We start from the raw sequence: 27,029 nt of genomic DNA on the forward strand, positions 1-27,029 counted from the left end.
GAGGAGTGGCACCCAGTTTACTCTAACAATGGCTCCAAGCCTGGTTTGTAGCCAGAGAAAACTTGCACAAAAACTGGACTTGAAAGGCTTGATACCTTCTTCTGATTTGAGGTGCTAGGTCTGAAAGTCAAGTTGGTGTGGTTCTTGTCAAATTTTGAGTTCTACAAGTAACCTTCATTGCAGAGTCTACAGAAGTAGGTTTGGTTTCCTTTCTTGTGCTATCAGACTAATCGTTACAGCACGATTATAAACAGTCAGCACCAAATATGATTTGCTTGTGTACCATTTCAGTGCTTTGAAATTTAATGTGTTTATGGACAGTTTTACTGTAATTATCGTCAATTTTCTTAATCTTCTCTTTCCAAGGTGTGAAAAACAAAAGAAAACACACATTAGACATCTCAGAAGGTTTTCATTCTACTTTTTACTTTTAGTCTATCCAGCCATAAATCTCTTATTAATATCTGACCATTTAAAATGGAATGGAATGTAAAGTCCTCATATTTGTCTGTGATTTGAGCAGGACAAAGCCATATGACATCCTTCATCATCTCAACTGTGGAAGCCCATTTAAGATCAAGTTTGAAAGATCGCACAATAAGTCAAGTTGGCTAGAAGACACCTTCAAGTACATAATAAATTCTCAACATATCATTACCAAACCTCCTAAATTTGCATATGTAACATTTCAAAACATTAATATTACTATGTGTATCTCTACCAAATATTTTTTATAGAGCACTTTTGACAGTATAGGAGAGCTTTGTTGATGCATTCAAAAGATAGTGGAAATGGCCACACGTGAGAACAGTTCATTAAAATGGTTTAATAAATTGTCACATTTTAGATGTTTAGCTATTTTAATTGACAAAAATATTAAAGTGACATCAAAATAAGGTAATTTTTACCCATTAATCACAGCCATGGAGAGTGGCGACATGTTGCATGTTGTTTGGATATGTTAATTACCTTGAACATATGATAACCCTACTACAACTACTTTTAGAACACTTTCTGCTAATATGTTTTTCTTTCTGTATGGTGTTTGTTGTCAAATGAACGACTGTCCACTAGTTATAAGCAAAGAACGTGTGCATCTTGGTAGGAAGGTCTTGTGTGCAATAATGAAGGCAATTCTAAAGACTACGTACTAAAAGATCTTAAAGCTTTTAAAAGAATAAGATTCAGCTCAAAAAAATAATTCTATTACAGCTATATTTTATAAATGTACATTTTATTCAACACTACAATGTCAATCAAAAAACAGCATTTATCTAATTTTTATGAGTATAATGAAAATGGAAGCAATTTGAAACACACAGTACATAGAATGGTCAGCAATCTTTAAAAGTCCAGGAAAAGTATAGAGAGAAACAACAATATTCACTACACGTATTTCAAATTCATGTGAGGCAGCCCAAATATATTAATAAAATGTACAATAAAATTGGCAAATCTCACTGTAGAAATACAAGGTTAATTGCACATTGACATTTTTTTAACAGACAGAATCAAAAACATGTACCTGAATTCAGTTTATTTTTTAAACAGGTGCTGATTCCCAAAAATATATATTATGCAAAATAAAAATAAATGTCTGTTCAAGTTTGAAATATTGCCCCAAAATTAATGACATGCTGGCAAGTTTATATTCACTCACGATGTCCTTCAAAATGACTGATTTTCTTTTTGTAACTTTTCAATTGTTAAGTTCTGACTTAAGGAAGAGAGCTGCAGAAGGGGAAGTAAATCACATCCTGAGGAAAACACACAAACTCTTCTGCACTAATGAAAATTCTCAAGTTGATGCATTCAGAATTATTATATAAGAAAATACATAAACATTTGAACACAGCAATGCATTTAATTGAATTACTACAGAATGACAGTGTGCCAACATTAGTCAAATAGTTTCCAAATATTACAAACAAAAAGGATAAAGTATTCTTTTTAAATTACTGAAGGAGATTAGTTAAAGAAGACTAAGAGCTGCTGTCTTTTTAACTTCTACACTTTTTAAATGGAAGAGGTGAACAATCCTTATTTTAATAACACCTCACTCTAAGATGACAGATTAAATGATCATTCATCTGATATTTTATGAGTTTTCTTCAATTTCATTGCAATGCTCAATATTTTTCAGATTACACATCTATTAAATATCACTTAATTACTGAGACTATCACCTTACCTTGTGATGATAAGACATTGAGCTATAGAAATCAATTTTTTTTAAAGGATTTTATCTAAATATAAATATTACATCGTACTGTTAAATAAGCGATTCATTTTAAATTATAATAAGGGAAACATTTTTTCTGTAATGAATTTCAAACTTATGAATCTGCCTGGAAATTATAACTGCATCTATAGATATTTCATTTTGCACAGCAAATATGTTTAAAAATATCTACTAAACTGTGTAATGAGTTATTATGTGTATTGTTTGTTAATGCTTATGCTGTATTTCTGAAACCGAAAGAAAAGAAGAAACAATAAGAAAGCCATTCTATACTCAGTTACCTGGTATACTTGTAAGTGGTGTTAGCACCTAACCGCTTTCTAGCACTGCTCAAGTCTGCGTTTGAAGGAGTAGTTTACCTTGGACCACAACATCACATTTCAGCTGTTGAACATATGTAAACCTTACTTCTAATACAAAATGCAAATGTTCAAATATTTTTTTTTACTTATTGTCCACATTCCAGCTACATATATGCAACTGGGTCTTTGGTGCACCTGCCAGGTCCTAAATGCTACGTTGACATCTGGCACAAAGTACACACTTCATGTTGAGTTACTACAACCATAAATTTGCTCAGTATCACACAAGAGTGTCCATATAAACCGTCTGATGACCAAAAAAGATGGACATTTTGGAAGAACGTTAAATAGATCAGCTAAAGTGTTACTAGTGAACGCTTGCATTTTTTAAATTTCTCATTAGCAGACAATATTGCCGAAATGCTTATGTCTGGTGGACTGTCAAAAAAATGAAAATCATTAATGAAAATCAACACAACAGCAATAACACCGAGAAGAGAGGGAGAAAACAAGTGGTGTCTAAACATGTCTAAAAACAGAATCTGGCACGTGATCTGTGACAGCAAGATTTATCATATAAAAATCTTGTTGTTTCTGTATTATTTCTTTTTATTTTTGCATTGCTGAATGTATTTAAATAATTAAAATTTGGAATAATACAACTGATTCAATTAAACCAAAATTGAGACAATAATTATGCATATTTACAACAATTCAACAAGTGTTTGTGTTAATGAATGCAAGTAATGCTTAATTGAACTGTGTACATTCCTGTTCAAGCTATTGGGATTTTAACTTCAAGAATGAAATTAGTACTTTGGTTGAATCTGCTATTTGTCCAGCTTGCTATAAAATGCTACATCAGCTATGGAAAATGCACAAAATGATCAGATAGTGTGCTTGTTGCTTCTCTTTAGACGTACACAACAGTAAACTAATTCTTCAAAGCCCCGATATAAAAATTACTTTTCAATGGTACACTCATTGTATTAGCTTTCTCATTGTCACACTGCTTGGATGCTAAGTCAAACAGCATCCTTCCAAGGATAATACTTATACATATTTATTTTGATCATTTGTTGATCACATCAAATCACATGCAAATACACACCAATCCAATGGTTCACACCAAAGCACTATGGCAACAGAAAAATGGCCTTTAAAGCCAGGGTCATTGTGTTGTTTTTTTTATGTGAAAGAAGGCTAAAATGTTAACGTCTTTATTGTTACTCCAAATTCATTGTTATACCCAAAAAAATCTGTTTAACCAATACTTTGTCATCATGAGCCTATGTTACTATAATTAAAACTGTTGACAAAAAATGAAAATATATTACAATATACTGGATCAGAGAACTATACATGTATATTGTATTCTGACACACTAACCACTGAGTCGAGGAGACGCTCTTTCAATAACCATACACTATATGATTTTCATACATGTTTACTAATATTTCTAAGTGAACAGGTTTTAGTAAGGTACGCACAGCTTGTTTTTGCACACCCATTGAGATTTTATTATGCCGAATAAACTCTCCTCATTTCTTACTATACCATCTACTTGCATAGAGCACATATGGTACAATATACATACAGGATCGTAACATCATCCTAATGTATGGACAGCTTTCATTCATAACTGAAATACAAGCACAGACATTCAAATTATAGCTACAATTTCAAGCAAACAAAATAGAACAGATGTCATTACTTTTCAATAAACTAATTGTACCATGTTTTGCTTATTGCTAGGTACAGTAAAGAAAAGAAAGACACTGCTCTTTTTACAGAATAAGGAAACGCATAATACATTAAAATGACAAAATACAACTTATTTAAATCTGCTAATGTTTATGTTTTAAAGAAGTGAAAAATATACAGTCCTTCATGGAATATACTAGTTAAGGGTCCATAATAAAACACAGATGGCTCAAAGGGAGTCACACGGACATCAGAGCTCCAGTGGGAATCAGAAATAATTAGCAGGCTCACGTCCTACATCAATATCAAAAAAGACTAAAAGTAAATTAAATGCAACATCTGCAATTTTTTTTTTCTTTTGCAGTATTACAGTACTAGAAAATAAACTCCTCTAGCAAAAAAAGGCTAGAACATAGATAATAAAAATATGGTAAGGAAAGCGAATTAAAAAGTACTGAATGGTTTAAAAATATTTAAATAAAGGATTCAAAAACTTAAGAGCCACTGTGAATAACATAACAAAGGGAGTTGGAAGGAGGATTTTTGATTGATGAAAAATTTTTTTAAGGTCTAGTGGGAACTTCTTTTCACGTTTACTATGGTGGAGCTATGAAAAGTCTCATGCCTTTGATGTTCCTGAGCAGCTAACAAAAATGTTTGCTGGTCAGTGAAATATCACTTCAATTTTGAACTTATTAAAGTTGGAATTGGTTCTGCTGGGTTCTCTTTTTGGCATGATACGTTAATGAGGGCAATGTCCATCTGAGTTCAGATATAGCCCAAGAAGAATAACCTCCTTTGGCAGGCAGAGCTTTGGAAGAACAGACATTCAGGCACAAGTGGACAGACTTCACATAAAAAAAAAAAAAAAAGAAATCGGGAACCCATCCATCAGAAAAACTGTTACACTGCAAGCTCATACACTTTTGAAAATAAATAAGAAAGTAAGTAAATAAATAAACTGATAATTATAAAGCATCCCCTGAGCCACTGGACCTTGCCAGGCTGCTAGCGCACTTTAATTACTTTGCATGACGTGCTTTAGTGTATTAAATGCAGACTGGCTCACATAATGCTGCAGCGGTCCCTGCGCAGGGCACCTTGGAAACGAATGGTTGTATGCACATGCTTGCAGTGGCCACAGCCCACACTCTTGAGTAGTTCACTAAAGAGCAGCAGCACATGCCAATTGTACTTAGCAGAGCACTCGATATACCCACACTTCCAGTTCTTCTTAACGAGGTTGGAGACATTCCGCCGTGGGATGACACGATTCCGCTGCAGGTCCCGCTTGTTTCCCACTATGATGATGGGAGTCTCTGTTGTTCCCATCAGTCTGTAACAAAGGTTTAAAAGCATTATACACAGAAGTAAAATACTTAAATTCTTTCAAGACAAAAAATTTAAATAGGATTTTTATATATTAGTATGGAAAAAGAAACATCAGAGATAGGGAATCTTAGTCATCAAAGGCAACCTAATCCATAGGCTTTACCTGCAATCAATACCTTAAAAGAGATTTATTTTTGCTTTAGATTATTTTACTATTCATCATATTTCTGACTTTTATTTTTCTGTACTTTCTCAGTCAGTCTTACATTACATTCATTATAGTTCCTTTTACAATGAAACAAATTAATTAATCCATGTAAAAATCATATTAATCCATTAATAATATACAAATATAAATATGGGCCAAAATAATACTGAACAAAAAAAAAAAAAATACCACGTGAAGGCACAGAATGTCCAACTTTCAGAGTGACTCACTCGTGGCTGCAATGTTATTAATAACTGATTAATAACCAAATAGTAGCCAACTACAAATATGTTCTTACCTGTTCAACTCAAACTGAGTTACGGAACACAAACAGGCGCTGCACGCACTATGTGAACAAATCAGAGAGCTAACTCTAGCATTGGAAAATGCATTCTCTGTTTCTCTATAGAAAGCCTTCTCTTGTAAATGTATACTGGCAATACTTTGCAGACTCACAATGGACCCAATTGACACTGCTGTCCCAGTGCAATAACACTAGCAGTACCTGTATTTTTCTTAATGAATGAAAGTTCAAAAAGAAATACCTTTGTCAGGACTGCTGCAAAAGTACAAGAGGGTAATGGCCATCGTAGGGGGCCCCTCACATATTCTTGTGGTTCTCTGGGGAACCTTAGTACAAAGGTTGAGAAGCACTGCATTATATGGTAACATTTATATTTCGTAGCTGCTGGGAATTACATGTAAAAAAATTCAAAAAATCTTCCTGCTAATATGTTCGTGTACATTGCATTCAGAAGTATTATTCATTCTTGGGTATCAAATCTGCCATATTTCACAGCTGTGTTAAAGAAGTACTGAGGAGGCTGCAGAGACCATTACCAGTGAAAAGATAATATGGATGATTATCTTCCCATTCAAACTCAACACAGTTTATGATATTTCATAATTCTAGCAGGCAGATTTTAATTCTCTTTATTCTCTCAGACACACAGTTTTCTTAGACTGGGAAGCATTAAACACATCTTAGCTGTTTTCCATTTAAATCTTAAACCAGTGAAAACCCACTCTAAATGCCTGCTTTCCCCTTCTTTTTTAACTGAGCTATACTGACCAGTTTTGATTGTCCTTCCCATATCTGTGGGACTGAAATATCTGGACAAAAACTTATGCAATATTGTGAGAACACATTAACTTCATTCTAACATAGACCAAGTCAAGATTCAAACTAGTTAAATGGAGTTATTAAGTGCAATGCAAACACTGCACCAGTGTGCTACCGTCCTACAGTATTTTTTTAAGTTTGCTTTTTATTTAATTGTGTATGTAAAACTAAATCAGCAGAACATTAATTTCAACAATCAAATTGAAGTCTTATTTATGGTCTCTGTTTATATTAGTAATGCAAATTATGGAGTTTAAATAAAACTTCTTTAATCTGTTATAGACAAAAGATTGAACACTATTCAGCAGGTTAGCCTTTATTTTAGGGATCAGGATTTGATGAATCCAGCCTCCACAGTACCTAGAGACGGAAAACAGATGCACGAATCACCTGCTAATAAGAGTGAACTCAGTTTCTTGTTACTCTGTAAGTCAGGTGGAAATATTATTATGAGTTCCACAACAACACGGCAGTTAATGTAGTATCTGAATTAGGGATTAATAGAGCATCATAGTTGCATGACTTAATCAGTGTCAGAGCAAGCAGTTAATTTCTAAGTAACTATGATTAAGTGGACCAAAGTTAAGCAAGGGATATTGTAAAAAGAAGGTATGAAACCTTCAACAGTCTGATCTTATACTTTAAAAATCATGTCTTAATTGAACAGATTCAGAGATCAGTGTTACTTCTGAGAGACAGAGTTCAAAAATGCAGCAAGAGAAAAATTATAATTGCACATATTGCTGTCGGAAAAAGAAAAAGTCATTAAGACTTTTGCTCTTTCTTTACTTGGAATACTTAAATAAGTGACTTTTATTGTAGTTCCAAATACTTTCCCTAGTAAAATGAATTAATGTATCAGGTTCTTGAGGCAAAATCACTTATAAAGCAACGAAGGGAATAGCGTTGTGTATCAAAATAGCTGTTCTCCTGCGTTGGATGCTTCCATTCACTTTATCTCTCTTGGCCCATTCCGAACCTTCCTTCTATCCCACTATACACTCAAGTCAGCATATAAAAATATTCACTTTAAAATGTTAAATGATAATAATAATAATAATAAAACAGCAAAGACATATTCCCATATCACAAGCGGTTTCCAAGTGGAAAAATCTCTGACAGTACTCTAAAAAAAGAATATGGCACATTTCTGTTTTTATTCTGAGCAATACTACCATGTAAAATGTGCTTCCTATTGCTGGATATGCTAACTATATGCTATACACACCTGATAAACCCTTTATATACTGGCTCAAAAGAATTGGGTTGTTTGGCTTCAGCATCACACATTCAAAGTAGAATCAACTGGAGATTTCAAAAATATGTGCATATATATGAAAAATTAATTCACAGTATCTACATTTCCAGTATTGGCCTACATTACTTTTTATGGGTTTAGTTTACTGAGAGACTTGCAATGAGGTAATTTTTTTCAATTCCATTCACACTGCACAACTGTGAGACACTTATTCAAAATAGACAAAGGAATTTTGAGGACTATTGTAAAATATAGTCTCAAAACCAGATTCCTGTCACACTTCCCAAGTAAGGAAAACAAATGAGTTGATGTAAATTTTGGATCAACTATTCCTTTCAATAAGAAAAACTATTCAATGGATTATTTGTTGCTATAATACATTCTGCTGCAAAAATTCATACAGATGTACGTTACATTACTGTATTTTGCAAATAGTTGGTGCTCTTCTCCTGTGCTGTTCTGCACTGTGTTGCTCTGTAAATACAGTAATCCCTCCTCTATCGCGGGGGTTGCGTTCCACAGCCCCCAACCCCCCCCCCCGGAAAAGGTGAAAATCCGCGAAGTAGAAACCATATGTTTATATGGTTATTTTTATATTGTCATGCTTGGGTCACAGATTTGCACAGAAACACAGGAGGTTGTAGAGAGACAGGAATGTTATTCAAACACTGCAAACAAACATTTGTCTCTTTTTCAAAAGTTTAAACTGTGCTCCATAACAAGACAGAGATGACAGTTCCGTCTCACAATTAAAAGAATGCAAACATATCTTCCTCTTCAAAGGAGTGCGCGTCAGGAGGAGATAAAGTCAGAGAGATAGAGAGAAAAAAGCAAACAATCAGAAATCAATAGGGCTGTTTGGCTTTTAAGTATACGAAGCACTGCCGGACAACGCAGCTGCTAGGAAGGAAGCAATGTAAAGGTAGCCTTTCAGCATTTTTTTAGAGGAGCGTCCGTATCGTCTAGTGGTGCGAACAGCCCCCCCCCTGCTCACACCCCCTCCGTCAGGAGCACATAATGTCAGAGAGAGTGAGAAAGAGAGACAGAGAAAAACAATTAAAAATCAATACGTGCCGTTCGAGCTTTTAAGTATGCGAAGCACCATGCAGGAAGCATATCGCTTGACAAAACAGCCACATTTAAGCCCAGCAAGGAAGAGAGCAATGTGAAGGTAATCTTTCAGTGTTTTTTGAGGAGTGGCCGTATCTTCTAGGGGTGCGAACAGCCCCTGTGCTCACAATATATTTGAGGAGTTTTATTTAATACGTAATACATGCTCTGATTGGGTAGCTTCTCAGCCATCTGCCAATAGCGTCCCTTGTATGAAATCAACTGGGCAAACCAACTGAGGAAGCATGTACCAGAAATTAAAAGACCCATTGTCCGCAGAAATCCGCGAACCAGCAAAAAATCCGCGATATATATTTAAATATGCTTACATATAAAATCCGCGATAGAGTGAAGGCGCGAAAGTCGAAGCGCGATATAGCGAGGGAATTACTGTACATATCTGGGCACAGGAAACAGAAACTAAAATGCAGAGAGGGTACATTTCAGGCTCATATTATGCTGGGCCTACAAACTTTGTTCTTCATTCAAGTCTTTTGAGTGTTCTGCCATTGTTGTTCATGCAGTTTCTCAGTCTCTAGTATTGTCCATGTATAGACCTCCTAAATAAAATGCGTCTTTCTTTGAGGACTTCTCAGACTTAGTGTCAATTATAATTACAAACTATGACAGGTTCCTAATACAGTAATTGGTGACTTTAACTTTTATATCGATAATCAGTGTGACCCAAAAGCAAAAGAATTCATGAACCTCCTGTACTCTTTTGATCTGAGCCAGCATGTTAGTGAGTCAATACACAAAGGAGGGCACACGTTGGATTTAGTGATTACTAAAGGACTAAACATTGATGTGAGGCAGATTGTGGATATCAGTTTATCAGACCATTTTTTCTTACTATTTAATACAGAAATACTGATAGATAAAATTGATGAGAAGCATATTGTTACAAAACGCTTCTTTGATTAATCTGCAGCTTCAAAGTTTATAAACATTTTAAGCAACTAGTTGTGCTTACTACAATTGTGAAAATAATGTAAATAGTAAGGTGGAAAATTTTAATACTAAAGTGAGAGCTGCCGCTGACATGGTCGCTCCTGAAAAGGCAGTTAAGAAATCCTTCAGCACTGTTACACCATGGAAGAACCAAAGAGTGTCTGCTTTAAAGAAAACATGCCGGAGAGCTGAGCGTAAATGAAGAAAAACTAAATTGATTATCCATTATGAGATATTGAAAGCTAAAATAACAGAACACAACAACATAGTCCATCTTGAGAGGTGGTGCTATTTCTCTAAAATTATAAATAACAATGCTAGTAATCAGAGAGTTTTATTCTCTACAATTGATTGTTTGTTAAACCCAGGTCACTCAATGGATTGCCTCCAAAAAACTTCCAGTGAAACTTGCGAGGCTTTTGCTATATTTTTTAATCACAAAATTAATGTATTAGAAATAATATAGTACATCAACCCAATACCGATCCTCTTAAAACCCGGTATTCCATTTTAAGCAAATTAAATTCTTTTGCCAGGACAGATTTACCCAATTTATATAAATTATTTTTTCAACTGAGACCCTCCATCTGTGCCCTTGACCCAATACTAACAAGTTTTTTCCAAGTAAGTAAGTATCTAATGTGCTAACTGAGAGTGTTCTTGAAATAGTAAATTCATCATTAGATATCTTCCCAGACTGTCCCAAGACTGCTGTTGTTAAACCCCTGCTCAAGAAAAATAATCTCAACACCTCTGTTTTTGAAAATTTTAGACCTGTTTCTAATCTGCCTTTCTTCAGTGAAATCCTAGAAAAGGCAGTCATTATGCAGCTAAATGCTCACCTGAATAAACATTCTGTTCTTGACAAGTTTCATTCGGGTTTTAGAACAAATCACAGTACATAAGCTGCACTAGTAAAAGTAGTAAATGACTTGGCCGTTTATCTGTTCTCATCCTCTTAGATCTGAATGTCGCAATTGATACCATTGATCACAATATTCTTATAAATCGCCTTAGTCAGTGGATGGGCCTCTCTGGCAGTATCTTAAATTGGTATTCTATATGGTGTTCCACAAGGATCTATCTTGGGTCCACTGCTCTTTTCAATCTATATGCTTCCATTAGGTCAGATTATCTCAAGGCATAACGTGAGCTACCACAACTATGCTGATGACTTACAACTGTATTTATCAATAGCGCCTAATGACCCCGACTTTCTTGTTTCACTGACACAATGTTTTACTTGTATTTCTGAATAGATGAGTAGTAATTTTCTAAAACTAAATAAGGAGAAATCAGAAATCTTAGTGATTGGCAAAAATTGATATAATGAGGGTATTAGAAATAAACTTGATCCATTAGGCTTAAAAGTCAAGACAGAGATAAAGAATTTAGGGATAATTATTGACTCTGACCTAAATTTTAAATCACATATTAATCAGATTACTAGGACAGCATTTTTCACTTAAGAAATATAGCAAAAGTTAGATCCCTTATAACTCTGCAAGATGCTGAAAAGTTAGTTGACGCTTTTGTTTTTAGTCGACTAGATTACTGTAATGCACTCCTCTTAGGACTACCAAAAAAGACATCAATCAATTGCAACTAGTGCAGAATACAGCTGCCAGAATCTTAACTAGGAAAAGAAAATCCAAGCACATCTCTCCAGTTTTGATGTTACTACACTGGCTAACTGTGCCATTTAGAATTGATTTTAAAATACTAATTAAGGTTTACAAAGCCTTAAATAATCTTGCTCCATTATATATTTCAGAATGCCTTTCACCTTACACTCCAAATTGTAACCTTAGATCTTCAAATGAGTGTCTACTTATAATTCTAAGAGCTGAACTTAAAAGAAGTGGTGTGGCAGCCTTCTGCTGTTGTGCACCTAATATCTGGAATAGCTTACTGATAGAAATTCGCCAAATTTTCTCCAGTCCTCTGGAGCCTTTTTTGTTTTTTCTGTCCCCCCCTGGCCATCGGACCTTACTTTATTTGTTGTTAATTAGTATTGCCTAATTTTCTTTTTTTCTTTCTTCATCTTGTAAAGCACTTTGAGCTACATCATTTGTATGAAAGTGTGCTATATAAATAAATGCTGCTGTTGTTGTAGGATAGTAAACAGCAAAAAGTCTAAATTAGGGTAAGCTGCCCTAATTAGGGGTGCTCATAAGAAATGTAATGGTTTACTTCATTAGGCAGAAATATATAATAAACAAGAATAGTTACATCAAATATTTAAAATATTAGAATGAATGCTTCAATTTAAAAGTTTATAGTCTAAAGATTCTTGATTGTATAAGACACGATACTTCATATGTCTACATTAGTAGTAACTCTGACCCCTCATACCACATTAAGGGGTGAACCCCTGTGATTTGTACATGTGGCATGTACAGATTCTAATCCTTCTGAATATGTTTGCTGAAGACATTTATTGGTTTACTCTTTATCATAACAATGTTATTTCTTGCACAAATATGGTCCAACAATTGCCTAAAAAGTTTTTGAGTCTACACAGCCTAAAATAGGGGAAACCCCAAAAAGCTCAAAATCTTGCTTAACTAGATATCAAGACAAGTTGAACAGTATTTCATATGTTGGGTTTTCTCATACTGGTGAGTTAAGAGACACCAGACAAAACAAAAAAAAAAAAACTAAAGGGATATCAAAGTGTTCACAAGCAATTGTTATGAAAATAATAATACACACAGTCTTTAACAGTGAAATAATTCCCTGTTCCCTGTAAATTTTGGTTCACAGACATAACAAGGACTCATATTAGGCCAATGATTTTCAGTGTCGGTCCTGGAAGCCTAGTGTGGCTGCTGATTTTTGTTCTATTTTTTCAAATGGCGAGTTATTTTACCTATTACTGATCTCATTGTTTAATCAGCTGGTATTTTTCTTCTCTTAATCTGCCCTGAGAAAAGCTCAGTGGTGTGAAATTTAAGAAATACACAAATATTTGCATTTTCCCATAATTTTAAGTTTTAAAATCTCTTTTATCATTTTCTGCTATCTTCTATCACCTTTTTTCCTGTGGAATTTGCTCTCTTATTAAACATTAATAGTAACAATTAAAAACATGTGGATAAGCACAAGGGCAAATGACAAGGAATGCTAAAAGACAACAGCTGCTTCACTGTAATGCCAATTAGTATGTTCATTAGTAAATAACGGCTTAAATAGCTTGAACACCAAGAAAACCGGAAAGAAAATCATGATCATGATGGTAATGATGATGACGAAAACCTTAAAATCCAAGAATAAACAACACAAAATCGCTGTGCAATATACATAAATGTTTGCTAAATAACAATTTCTGTTGTAATTTGTGGACTGACAATACAACATAAAATTGGAAAATAATGACTATATTATAGGTGCTGGTCATAAAATTAGAATATCATGACAAAGTTGACTTATTTCAGTAATTCCATTCAAAAAGTGAAACTTGTATATTGGATTCATTCATTACACACAGACTGATGTATTTCAAATGTTTATTTCTTTTAATTTTGATGATTATAACTGACAACTAATGAAAGTCCCAAATTCAGTATCTTGGAAAATTAGAATATTGTGAAAAGGTTCAATATTGAAGACACCTGGTGCCACACTCTAATCAGCTAATTAACTCAAAACACCTGCAAAAGCCTTTAAATGGTCTCTCAGTCTAGTTCTGTAGGCTACACAATCATGGGGAAGACTGCTGACTTGACAGTTGTCCAAAAGACGACCACTGACACCTTGCACAAGGAGGGCAAGACACAAAAGGTCATTGCTAAAGAGGCTGGCTGTTCACAGAGCTCTGTGTCCAAGCACATTAATAGAGCGGCGAAGGGAAGGACAAGATGTGGTAGAAAAAAGTGTACAAGCAATAGGGATAACCGCACCCTGGAGAGGATTGTGAAACAAAACCCATTCAAAAATGTGGGGGAGATTCACAAAGAGTGGACTGCAGCTGGAGTCAGTGCTGCAAGAACCACCACGCACAGACGTATGCAAGACATGGGTTTCAGCTGTCGCATTCCTTGTGTCAAGCCACTCTTGAACAAGAGGCAGCATCAGAAGCGTCTCGCCTTTGGACTGCTGCTGAGTGGTCCAAAGTTATGTTCTCTGATGAAAGTAAATTTTGCATTTCCTTTGGAAATCAAGGTCCCAGAGTCTGGAGGAAGAGAGGAGAGACACAGAATCCACGTTGCGTGAGGTCCAGTGTAAAGTTTCCACAGTCAGTGATAGTTTGGGGTGCCATGTCATCTGCTGGTGTTGGTCCATTGTGTTTTCTGAGGTCCAAGGTCAACGCAGAAGTCTACCAGGACGATTTAGAGCACTTCCTGCTTCCTGCTGCTGACGGACTTTATGGAGATGCAGATTTCGTTTCCCAACAGGACCTGGCACCTGCACACAGTGTTCTTGATTAGCCAGCAAACTTGCCTGACCTTAACCCCATAGAAAATCTATGGGGTATTGTGAAGAGGAAGATGCAATACGCCAGACCCAACAATTCAGAAGAGCTGATGGCCACTATCAGAGCAACATGGGCTCTCATAACACCTGAGCAGTGCCACAGACTGATCGACTCCATGCCACGCCTCATTGCTACTGTAATCCAGGCCAAAGAAGCCCCAACTAAATATTGAGTGTTGTACATGCTCATACTAGTTGGCCAACATTTCTAAAAATCCTTTTTTTGCATTGGTCTTAATTGATATTCTAATTTTCCGAGATACTGAATTTGGGACTTTCATTAATTGTCAGTTATAATCATCAAAATTAAAAGAAATAAACATTTGAAATACATCAGTCTGTGTGTAATGAATGAATCTAATATACAAGTTTCACTTTTTGAATGGAATTACTGAAATAAATCAACTTTGTCATGATATTCTAATTTTATGACCAGCACCTGTAATTAAGGTAGGAGTGCAATTAAAAGCAGAAGTTAGTTGGATTTAAAACCTGAAGCCACAGTGGGTCCCAAGGGCTAAATCTGAGAACTACTGCTTTAGGCTAGTACAAAAACCTGGGCATAATACTCAAATTTTGTCAATATTGTCACCTAAGTGAAAAGCAAACTTTGATTCACATTTTAGTTATAGTTCTCTTCATCCATTAAACCTTGGAAATGTTCGGGTGAAATGTCTCAGCAAGTCATTTACTTGTAGAAACATTGGTAATTTTCTGGGTTGACTGCTATTACACATTTATTAAAAGAGCACAGTTCTTCAAAGGGGTGGAAAATGTTTCATTTTCAATATAAAAGAAAATACAGTATGTTGGTGAAGAGCTACGATTGAATATTCTGTTCATTCCATTTACTTATCTGCAAAATGTTCTTGGATCACAAACATTTATTCCAGACAAACATCACTATGAATGAGAAACTGAAAAACAGCGCATTTAATGATTCAGCAAGGATCTGAGAACATTTGACAATGTATTTATCTATTCCCTCATTATACTAGCTGTTAAACAGAAAATTGGAAGTTATTGAGATCCTTTATTTTTCTTTATTTACCCAAGTCTTCTCAGTAGAAATTTACTACCTGACTCTTCAGATAGCCAAGTGTAAAAGGTCTAATAAAACAAAATTACAAACAGAATAAGAGAAATATGGAATAAGTTACCAAGCTCTGTATTAGATTGTACTAACTTGGGGCCCTTCAAATTTCAACTTGATGTTTTTTGAAGGAGTTAGGTAAGTATAAAATGGATAAACTGGGTTGTGAAAAATAACAATCTCTTCAATTTAGAGCAAAAATGATTATATATTTTAAAATGATATTAACATGCATAGTTTTAAAACTGAATTTTAATCAGAATCATAATTAAATTGTTTCATTCTGCAAGTTGTTACCCACCTGCAGGTTATTATTAAGAAAAACAAAAAAACCTTTGCCTTTCAGTAAGACAGTTCCAATGCTATTGTCCAGATAACCAGAAATGAATCATTTCAAATTAAGGCAATACAGTATTAAGCAAGAACATACTAAATCATCAAAATGCCTTCTGACAGGGGTGAAGTTAAAACAAGACGAATACAGGAAAACAAAACCAGGCAAATTATATTACAATAATATTTGGGACATCATTGCCCAAAGAGGAGACAAATGTTGGGGAACATTTTCTGTTTAATGAGTATACTTTACAAAAGTACTTTGTGAATAAATGTTTTATTTTTTAATATTACACATTATTAAAATATTTTTCCACCTAGTATGTCAGAGATAGTTTAAATGTACAGTTCTGTTACTTTCAACTAGTAAATAGACAATCTACCTTGTCTCGACAATTTGCTGCCGTATGGTCTTGATGTATTCAAAACTGTCAAAGCAACAAATATCATACACTAGAATATAGGCATGAGCACTGCGAACTCCACGACAGCAGGCATTGGCCCATTCCTGAGAAACAAAGACAGAGAAAAAAATCTGATAAGCCAGAAAAATTTGTAAAAGCATGTTTGTGTTTCAAAGTTCACATTTATCCCAAATTTTTACATAGGTTTCAGTATATTGATGAGTTCATCCATCCATCCATTATCCAACCCGCTATATCCTAACTACAGGGTCACAGGGGGTCTGCTTGAGCCAATCCCAGCCAACACAGGACGCAAGGCAGGAAACAAACACTGGACAGAGCGCCAGCCTACCGCAGGGCACAAACACACACCAAGCACACACTAGGGACAATTTAAAATCGCCAATGCACCTAACCTGCATGTCTTTGGACTGTGGGAGGAAACCAGAGTACCCGGAGGAAACCCACACAGACACGGGGAGAACATGCAAACTCCATGCAGGGAGGACCCATGAAGCGAACCCAGGTCTCCTAACTGCGAAGCAGCAGTGCTACCACTGTGCCACCCTTTGATGAGTTCAGTGAACAAATATTATTTTTGTGATGTTTAAACAATCCATTAACAGTTACACATTGATAAAGTGTTTTAAAAATACAACCCTAATATTAAACACTGGAGAAAGAACAGTATTATAACTTACTGTTCCTAAGATACAGTATATACATAAAAAACATAAAAATATATACCTTATCAATTTACTTAAGTGACCACCTTCGAGAACTTTATTTAACACTGTTAAAAAGCAGTAAAAGCTGCAACATCAGCCTCTGGGTAGGATAGGCCTCAAACAACAGAATCTTTCATCTGTTTGTGACGACATTAGAGCTGAATGATAACAAAAACTAGTATGTGCACTGAGATGAGCATACACATGAATAATAATGGCAAATACGTTGGGAGTAACTGATAATGTCTACTCATAGAACCACATTGCACTTGGACAAATTCGGGCTTGTGGACTATAATGAATTTTTTTCATGACAATAGCACTTGTGGACATAAGAAGCCTTTTTGGACATTACAGGCTGTGTATGCTAGTAAGACATTTAATATACGCAGGAAATGGGTTTTTCGTGGAAAATGAAAGCAAAGTCATAGCAAATGTGGATCATGAGTAAACAATGTCATCATGTGCTAATGACGAAAGCTTAACTCAATGACTTAAAAAGGCTAGCCAGTGACTTGATACTCAAAGATAAAACAGGAAAATCCAAGCAAAACACTAAAAATGGGACTGGCTTAAATATTCAGTAATAAGCTCAAATGAGACACCAACAGCAAGGAATGAGAAAAAAGTCACAGAGACGTGAGCAAGCATTACAATATCTTTATGTACAACATTACATTGAAAACATTGGCTGACACAGTTTGTTAGTAGTGATGAGTGAAATTAATCAAGGGAAACTGAATTCTGGTTTGTGCCATTGACGCAAGGTGCATTTTCATGCATTAATTCTGCATACAGTCTGTCATTTAACATTTAAATATAGGTCTCTAGTAAAGGGTGGTGCAGTGGTAGTACTGCTGCCTCACAGTAAGAAGAACGGGGTTTGCATCTTGGGTGTTCCCTAGCAAAGAGTTTGCATGTTTTCTACCTGGGTTTCCTCAGGGTGCTCTGATTTCCTCCCACAGCCCAAGGACATGTAGGTTAGGTGAACTGCCATTGCTAAATCGGTCAGTGTGTGTGTGTGTGTGTGTGTGTGTGTGTGTGTTAGCCCTGCCATGGACTACTGCCATGTCTAGGTATTATTCCTGCCTTGTGCTCTGTAATTGCTGGGATAGGCTCTTCAGCTGCCCTGCAACACTGCCTTGAATATGTGGGTTGGGAAAATGAATGGACATGTCCCTGGTTAAAATAATTAAATTACTCTTTCCTGTCACATGAAGACATATCGTTTAGCCAAATGTTGTTGTTTTTGGAGTATGTACTACGATGCCCACGTTGCAATGTAAGATGACAGCCTTGGCAATCACAATCCTAAAGATACATTGCAGAAAGAAACAAAACTCGGAGATAAGTAGTGAATGAAGTATGCAAATCTTCAACTGGGATTAGGTTATTCCTAGGTAAGGGGGAAGCTTTCTGTATAGTGAGTTTTCCTATGTAGACATCTATTGTGTACAATGGTTCAATTTGGTGTGTCATCATGTGGAAAATATGTAGCATGTCATATTAAAAAAAAAACACACACACACACTGCACTTCTCTCCAGCGATGTGAAGGAGAGGCATAAATAGAACTGATTTTATTGTTGCACTGACTGCATTACACAGCTGTGGAAAACAACACAGGTAAACACATATTCCTTGTTTTCCACTTCAAAAAAAAAACTCTAGCAATTTTTGCATTTTGCAGTTGTGAGATCACTTATAAAACATATTTTATTGTCAGTTTTGCAAAACTATATGTCATCAAAGCTTAAACTATTTCCCTAGTCATTATCTGTCATTTTATTATCATGAACAATATTTGTATATGCTGGGTGTCCAGAATGCTGTCTGTGAAAATTAAAAACTACTGCATATAAATGTATCAAAATGGGGAAAAATTATTAGACATCTGATATTGCAGCTTTTTACAGTTTTTAATTAAATAGACACTTTAGAGAATATATTACAGTATATAGGGTGCACCTGGACTAGGAATTCTGTTATATGAAAAAAACAATACTTTGTAACTGAATCTTAATACAGCTTTACCTGGAAAGTGTTGACTGGAAAAGATGGGATAGAAGGGAAGTCCATGATTTGCAGGTTGTGTACATGTTCATTAAGAACAGCGGCCGGCAGGTAGACACGCCGCTTTTTAGTGGGCACATATGTTTCACTAAACTCATTGTAAAGGAACTGTCTCACAATGGCTGTCTTGCCCACTCCTCGAGCCCCCAGGATCGCAATCTTGATCGTCATTACCATGCCAACTTGTAGCCGCCCTGCACCTGCTGGCTTTTAGTGCATTCAGGTGCACAGAACAGCCCGGATGGTGCATAGTTCAGGTGGTGCAACTTACTTCCATTCACAGATCATTGCTAGGAAGATAGAACAGAAAAAGAACAAATTAAATAAGCAATTGTCATCTGGTAGATACTTTAGTTTACAGTTACGACTCAAATACAAACTTGAAATAAAGGTAAATAAGTATCAAGTAAGTTATTTTATCACTGTAGTATTCATCGCCATAGGAAATACGTCTCATCACATAACATTAAAGTACATTTATCAGTTGAATTCAACTTATTATTATTTTTATCATGTATAAATTGAAAAGCAGCCACACAACTGGAAATGAAGATTTCAGTTGATGTAATGTTTGGGATTTTGTAAACACATTTATTATTCATCTAAAATACATTAATATCAGTGTGTGCATTATACTAAATTCTAATCTCTCTATTATATAAAAAAAATCTTGGGACGAGATGAGACCTGTTCAGAGAGACAAGACGTGACTTTCTTAGAATGACAATTTCACGTCCTGCGAGATGAGACTTTGTGCCAAGAGATCTAACCACGCCAGGTGATGGAAAAAGACAAAGAGTAGATGACAAAGTAGAACGTCGTAAAGAATTCAAAAATGTTGGCACGATACACATGCAGAGTAGGTTAGAGATAATGGAAGTAGGAAAATTCGAAAGTCTCAAAAAAATGATAGTAAAGATTGCATTTGCACAAACAAACGGAAATTATTACTCGGTGAAATAGCGGAACAGCAAAAAGAGATTGAATATATTGTTCGAATTTAAACTTTAAGTCTGAGACTTGTAGATCATCTAATTTGTGTTGCCAGGAGGGGACAGTTCCGATTCTCAAGTAAAAAAAAAAAAGAAAATCTTCCTCTTCATAGGGGCGCACCTCGGGAGCGGGACCCCCAACAGGAGCAGAGGATGTCTGGGGGAGAAGAGAGACAAGGCAGTGAGACAAAATTACAGCTGTTGTATAGGCTTTTAAATGTTTGAAGCGCCACACGAGATGCAGATCACGCGGCACAGCAGCAAGCCAGCAGATGATCGAGCAAAGAGGAGGTAAAAAAAAAAAAAACTGTATTTGTTTCCCATTGTATCACCATTTAAGAGGGGGTTTCGGAGGAGTGGCTGGCAAGCAATGCTAGCAGAGGGCGAAGCCCCCTTGTATAAATGAAATATAAATATCTTAGTAATACAATTAAACTTCATGTAATTGCATGGCATCCACAATACTATTTACCAAAGTTATAATTCTATTTTTTTAACAAACTGTTATTGCATTTTTGTGCGCATTGTAAAATTGTAAACATATTTTATTTAAATATATTATTTTTACATAACAAAGACATTCAGAAAGAATGGACAGAAATATGACATATGATCAAAAGGTTTTGAGCATGAACCTGCAATAAACTCTATGGTGCTGAATTTTTTAAGTGCCCAAAGATGAACTCCCATGTAATATAAATTGTAAATATTAAGTTTATACCATCTGTGGTTTATAATGTATGTTTCTTCTTTCAGAACCAAGTCCATGTCAAAGCTAAATCCAAGTCAATTTTAAATCAACTATCACACTTTTGTCAAATTTCTATCATTACAGAACAGTACCACTTTTGTCAGATACTATTGGGAATTAATTATGTGTCTGTTTATTCTATTCTTCATTAACAGTTAAACTTTGGCAAGGTCTGTGCACATTGGATTGCCAAAATGACGAAAAATTAAGCATTGCTGCACCTAATAAACAAAGAAGAATTTGAAGCTACTGAATTCAGACGTTAGGAATTAAACAAGTGTGCTATTACTGGGGATGAAATCTGGATGCATCATTATGACCTAGAGTCCAAATCAAGGTTATTATAATAAACTAAATGAATTATTACCATAAACTGAACTAAACCAAAACAAAGATGAATACTACTAATAAAAAACTAATAAAATAAATAACAAAACCAAGGTGAAAAACTAAAACTATATGAAATTATTAAATTAGCTGTAAAGAATAACTGAAATAACATATTAAAAAAATATATTTTCACTTTTCATCACAACCTACATTAAACACAGGTTGGCTGGGCTATAACAGCTCCTAAATGAATCAAAATATATGAACAAATATTTGTTCTTTGCTTTTCAATAAATATTCCTGCCAGGCAGATAGGCTGACCGTCACCTACACATCTCTAATGAATAGCAGATAATGACAGTGGAAGAGTTAAGTTCATGAAGAAAAAAGTGCTTTATTGCATTGTAGTAGTGAGTTCTTCAGAAATGGACAATGGCAGCATGATTGATTCTAGTTCTAGTGACAGTGAATCATACAAAAGTGAGAATTGTGTGACACCATTTCTGAATGTGTGTGTTAACAAGAGTGCTGGGCAACTTTCAAAGCTGATCTCCAGGGAAAAAGGCAGATAGAGGGTTCTTTATAGAATTTCAGTCCATAAGTAATGGTATGTTAGATGAAATTATTACTAAAACAAAGACTGGCATAATTCTGTATACAAATATTCTGACTGAGACAACATCAGAGATCAAAATAGGCAGTAGAAAAACAACAAAGTGTAAGTGTTTTGAATATAACATGGAGAGCAGCAATAAGAAGTGCATTGTGTTAGAGAAATTGCAATAGAGTAATAAGCCCATATATCTTAATGTTCACATACAGAGCCATTACATATTGCCCTACAACCTATGTTTGGTCAAAGAAAAAGAATGGTTTAAATGCACCAACAATTAAAGTAGACACACAAGTCAAATTCCACATAATGTAAGACAGGAAAAGTTATCATTATCATCAGGATTGGATTCATAATGTTACTGCACTTGATTTTGTTGTTAACAGTATTAAGAGTTTTATAAAGCATTTTATGTTGTGTGCTGCCTGAAGAAGTACAAAAGAGCATAAAGTTTGATTTTTTTTTGTAGTCAGGATATGTGCTATTGTTTTAAAGGACTGGTGAAGCTATGAAGGATAGACAACTTTATAACCACTGTTGTCATTACTGGGCCACTAATTATGACCAACAGGGGATATGACAGAATTACAGCCAGTCAGGACTCTGAATTAAATACAGTAGAGCTCACCAAACTATAAGTTAGGACTTGGGAGGTGAGCACCTGGCTCACTTAACTGGTAGGGGGAAGTAAGAAACCAGAGTGCAGAGTAGAGTACAACGTAAGGTGAGACAGGAGTGCTTATTTGGGATTATGGGTACTAGATGAGACACCCTACATTTTATCGAAATTTGTGGCATTTACGTGCATTGACAGGCTCTGTGGGGCAGTTTTTTCATTGTTCTACCCTTTTACTACAATTTGGCCTGTTCTTGAGACCCTTTAAGTTCTATGCATTTTTAGGCAACTGTAATTAACTTTCATGCACTACAAGTGGTGGTCTCCTCAGCTGTTAGTTTTTAACCCTTTTCTTGTTATTCTTACAGCCCATTTTAACCTAGCTCCTTCAAAATACAACAACACAAAGGTCTAAAAAACACTGCACAACAAAGTTTTTGCTTCTTGAACACTGTTGGGTGTTTCTTATAGATTTTTGCTGATCACGAATATCACATCAAAATTTACCCATCACGTACCATTTCAGTTTTGTCCTGATTTTTTCGTATATTTGTATCCAAACATTTTCACTCCCATAAGTGACTTATCAACAACGGTTTGTGCAGCCTGGGTATGTCCAGGCATGGAATCAGGTCAGGTTGGAAGCTGTTCTGTGGAAGTTGACATCCTGGGCAGGTCTGAATGAGCTTGATGGTGTCTCAGCATGCTATAAAGGTGGTTTGCATACACCGATCCTGCTCATTTGGTTAATATAGATAGTCAGTGTGTATGTATAGTATCATTATAGTAAAGTATAGTATCTGTAGCAATATAACAGTAAGTAAGCTTGATGCTATAGACGTTTTGGTGTTGGGCGATATGTCTCGTCAATGTCGTAACAGCCGCGATACATTCTGCTATATCTGTGGCGAATATACACTTGCGCCTCAGAGACGTTGGATGACTGCTCTTGTGAAGAAAGCTTATCAAGTGTATTTCGGCTGCAAAACTGGTGATCAAGACAAGGAATGGGCGCGATATGTTTCTTACAGTACATATACTGTACATATACTGTACATACATACTTATATAGTATATAAGCAAATATTTTTTTAATTTTGTTTTACTTGATTTGGTATACTTTGTTAATTCCTGAGGAGAAACTGTCTTTTTGAAATACCTTTAGGGGTCAGAACGCAGGGTTAGCCATTGTACACAGCCCCAGAACACAATTTTCAAGTTAAGGGCCTTGTTCAAGGACCCAGCAGAGTAGGATCCCCTCTAGTGGTAGTGGGATTTAAACCGGCAACCTTTCAGATAACAGTGCAGAACCTTAGCCACATAGCCATATACACATACATTCACTATACTGTATTATATATATAAAATGCTAAAGTATGTCTGTCTGTTACACTATCAATCACATACTAATGGGGCTAGAATCTTGATTATCATCCGATACATGCTGGTGAATGAGCAAATTTCAGGTAGTGCCAACCTTGGCAAGATGAGCTGGGTTTGTGCGTTTCTTAAAGCAAACTGATAAAGAATGCCACATGGCAAAAATAAAAACAACAGTGGCAACATCTGCTGAGTGTGAAGTAAACTGTAGAAGCCGATTATATGGTAGGAAGAAGAAGAAGAATGACAGCTGCAGCATCTGCTGACCGTCAAACACATACTGTATACAGCATGGCAACCTGCTGGTATTCACAAATTACTGGGGCTTGATCTTCATCTTATTTAAAAGCCTATGACCTGATATGTTCCAGAAAGTTGAAAAATGTCAGCTTATGCCAACCTTGGGAAAAGTAAAGCGGTTGACAAATTGATATGGCAGAAAGAAAAGTGTTGCCATCTGCTGAGCGTCTTACTGGTGGGCATCATACTTTATTGTACTAAAAGCTTGGTTCTCACAAGCCCAGCTATCGATAATCCTCCAGATCACACTACATACATTTTACATTATGTATTGTGCATTGTGTATATTGAACATTGACAATGAAAACAACCTCTGTACTAGGAAGAAGGAAAACAACAGCAGCATCATCTGTGAAGCTGTATTTGTTCACGGTGAAAACAAAACAAAATGTTGTCTTGCTAAAATGGAAAATTTCAGCTTGCTCTATATGAACCATCTTTATTCAAGGACCAGAGGTCCACACACACACACACACACACACATCACACACATTATACTGTAACTGCACGTCAAAAAAAAAGAGAACAACTAAAAGTCAATTGTGAAGATTGAGTGTTTTACATGTTTTACTCAATGATGTCAATGTTGGGTTACAGTTTTGATAACTTTAAGCATAGTTTTGCTTCTAAATTTAGCCTATTCTTGTATTTATTTTTAAACGAAGCATGAAGGTTACCAAATATTGGCAACTCTGTCTACTACTATTGATTAATATTAATAACACTAAAAGTAAATGTTAGCTGCATTAACATTTTTAACATGTATGTGATTGGATGTATAAAAAGTATTATGTATTTTATTTTTAATTATTAAAAATTGTCTATATTATATATCATTAATATATATAATATAAAGACAATTTTTACAATTGGAAGTGATGTTTTTAATAATGTCAACCTCACCAGGGAACAGCCCTCAGTTTGAAAACCATTGTCTTAGGCAGTAAAGTGTGGAAATTAGTGCGATGATAAAAAATAAAGCATGATACCTTTGAAAATTAATGGCATGTGTTAACATGTTAACTCTGACAATCCTAATATTGTATATAAAATGATAATCATGCTTTTATGCATTTGGTTGATGTATGTATGAATGGATAGACTTATTGGTTTTACTCTGTTTCGTTCCTGGTTCTCAAGGAGGTGCAGATTACATTGGTTGTCTAAAACAGTCCACTGGGGTTTATGACTGTGCTCTGCAATAGACCATAGCTCATCTGGACATGATTCTTGTCTTCAACCTGATGCTGTCAGGATTGAACACCAAAATTGGATTGAGTGGATTCTGAAAATTAAAATACCATTTTACATTCAAAATTTAGGACTTGCCAGCAAAAGTAACATTTACAGTATTGTTATCCATCAATATACACATTTCCAGTACAAGATAGATCACACTTTTCCTCATTTTATAATTTGCATCATAGGCAACTAAAGTCTGAATGTTTCTTGATTGTTGTAAATATGAAGTCAATGACAATCTAGTTAGTCCAAACAGATGTATTCCATACTAATCAAATGTATATCATTAATCAGAAAGTATGTAAATGTGTGTTATTTACAAAGTGTTAATTCACTTATTAGTACGCAACCCCTTCTGTTACAAAAGCAAATGATTTTTACAGTTTACATATCAGATATAGAGTGCCCTCCAAAATTATTGGTACCCATGGTAAAGATGAAGAAAATAGGCTATGAAAACATAGCTTAAACATTTTTTCTCAAAAAAAGTGTCATAGTTATTGTAACCTACCAAAATTCCTGTGAACAAAATGTATGTAATATACAGTATATCCTGATTGCTGTTTTACCTTTTAAAAGCACACCAGAGTCTTTTGTAACTCTTCAGTGGTGATTAATGACTTCCTGTTTTACTGGAGATTAAATTTTATGTAACACACAGGCTAAACACCTTTGGTCATCCAACAACATAGGTAAAATCAGAGAATACACAAGTTATATGAGACAAAAGGCTGTTGACCTTCATACAGTACAGTTAAACAAAAATAGTTGTATGCCATTGCTATTGTGCCTCCATGCAGTGCATTCTGGCAGGCTTACCAGAACACAATTGTAAACATCTGCAGTTTGCTGTGGTCATATGAAATCAAAACACAGCTATTTTACAACAAACAATAAAAGTAGATTTGGAATAAAATGGGACAAAGTCATGCAAAAAAGAGCCTACTCTCTACAGCAGAACAAGACAGTGGATCGGTGTGTCTGTTTTCTTCCAAAAGCCCTGGAAATCTTATCAGGAAGAATGGCATTATGGACTCAAATACCAAGAGGATTTAGATTAAAGTCTGGCTGCCTCTGCCAGGATGCTAAAAATTGGTAATGGATGGACCTTTTACCTGGATCTTCTTCAAAGCAAACTTCCAATTCCACACAAACTCACTGACCAGAAAATTGATGTTTTTGCAGTGCCCATCCCATTCTTAAACCCCACTGAAAACTGAAAGCTGAAGAGGAGCATCTGTAAGCGAGGTTGAAGGACTTGGAAGGATCTGAAGAAAGTTTAGGGGAATGATCTCAGACCCCCTTATATAAATTCACTTATTTCATCCAGTGTTGTAGAGAGAGACTCAATGTTGTTGTTGTTGTTAGCAATGGGTGGGTGCCCAAAGTACTAACTGCAGGGTTGGTGATGTTTGTGACACTTACATTTTGGGGAAAAAAATACATTTTTGTGAGGATGTTTTTTG

General features: G+C 35.3%; 1 protein-coding gene across 2 annotated transcripts in view; it reads right to left on the reverse strand.

Annotated features, from left to right (window-relative positions):
* Positions 1-1,231: 1,231 nt before the first annotated feature.
* LOC114655800 (ras-like protein family member 10B) overlaps positions 1,232-27,029 on the reverse strand; it is a 45,981-nt gene continuing 20,183 nt past the window's right edge. For both annotated transcript variants that reach the window (XM_028807032.2, XM_028807033.2), the window contains exons 2-4: positions 19,301-19,629; positions 16,519-16,643; positions 1,232-5,584 (exon numbers count right to left, since the gene is read on the reverse strand). In XM_028807032.2, the coding sequence (XP_028662865.1) occupies positions 5,314-5,584; positions 16,519-16,643; positions 19,301-19,516 (612 nt within the window). In that variant the 5' untranslated portion in view covers positions 19,517-19,629 and the 3' untranslated portion in view covers positions 1,232-5,313. The remainder of the gene's footprint in view (positions 5,585-16,518; positions 16,644-19,300; positions 19,630-27,029) is intronic.

Source organism: Erpetoichthys calabaricus, chromosome 8 (assembly GCF_900747795.2).
Source record: "Erpetoichthys calabaricus chromosome 8, fErpCal1.3, whole genome shotgun sequence".
Lineage (NCBI taxonomy): Eukaryota > Metazoa > Chordata > Cladistia > Polypteriformes > Polypteridae > Erpetoichthys > Erpetoichthys calabaricus.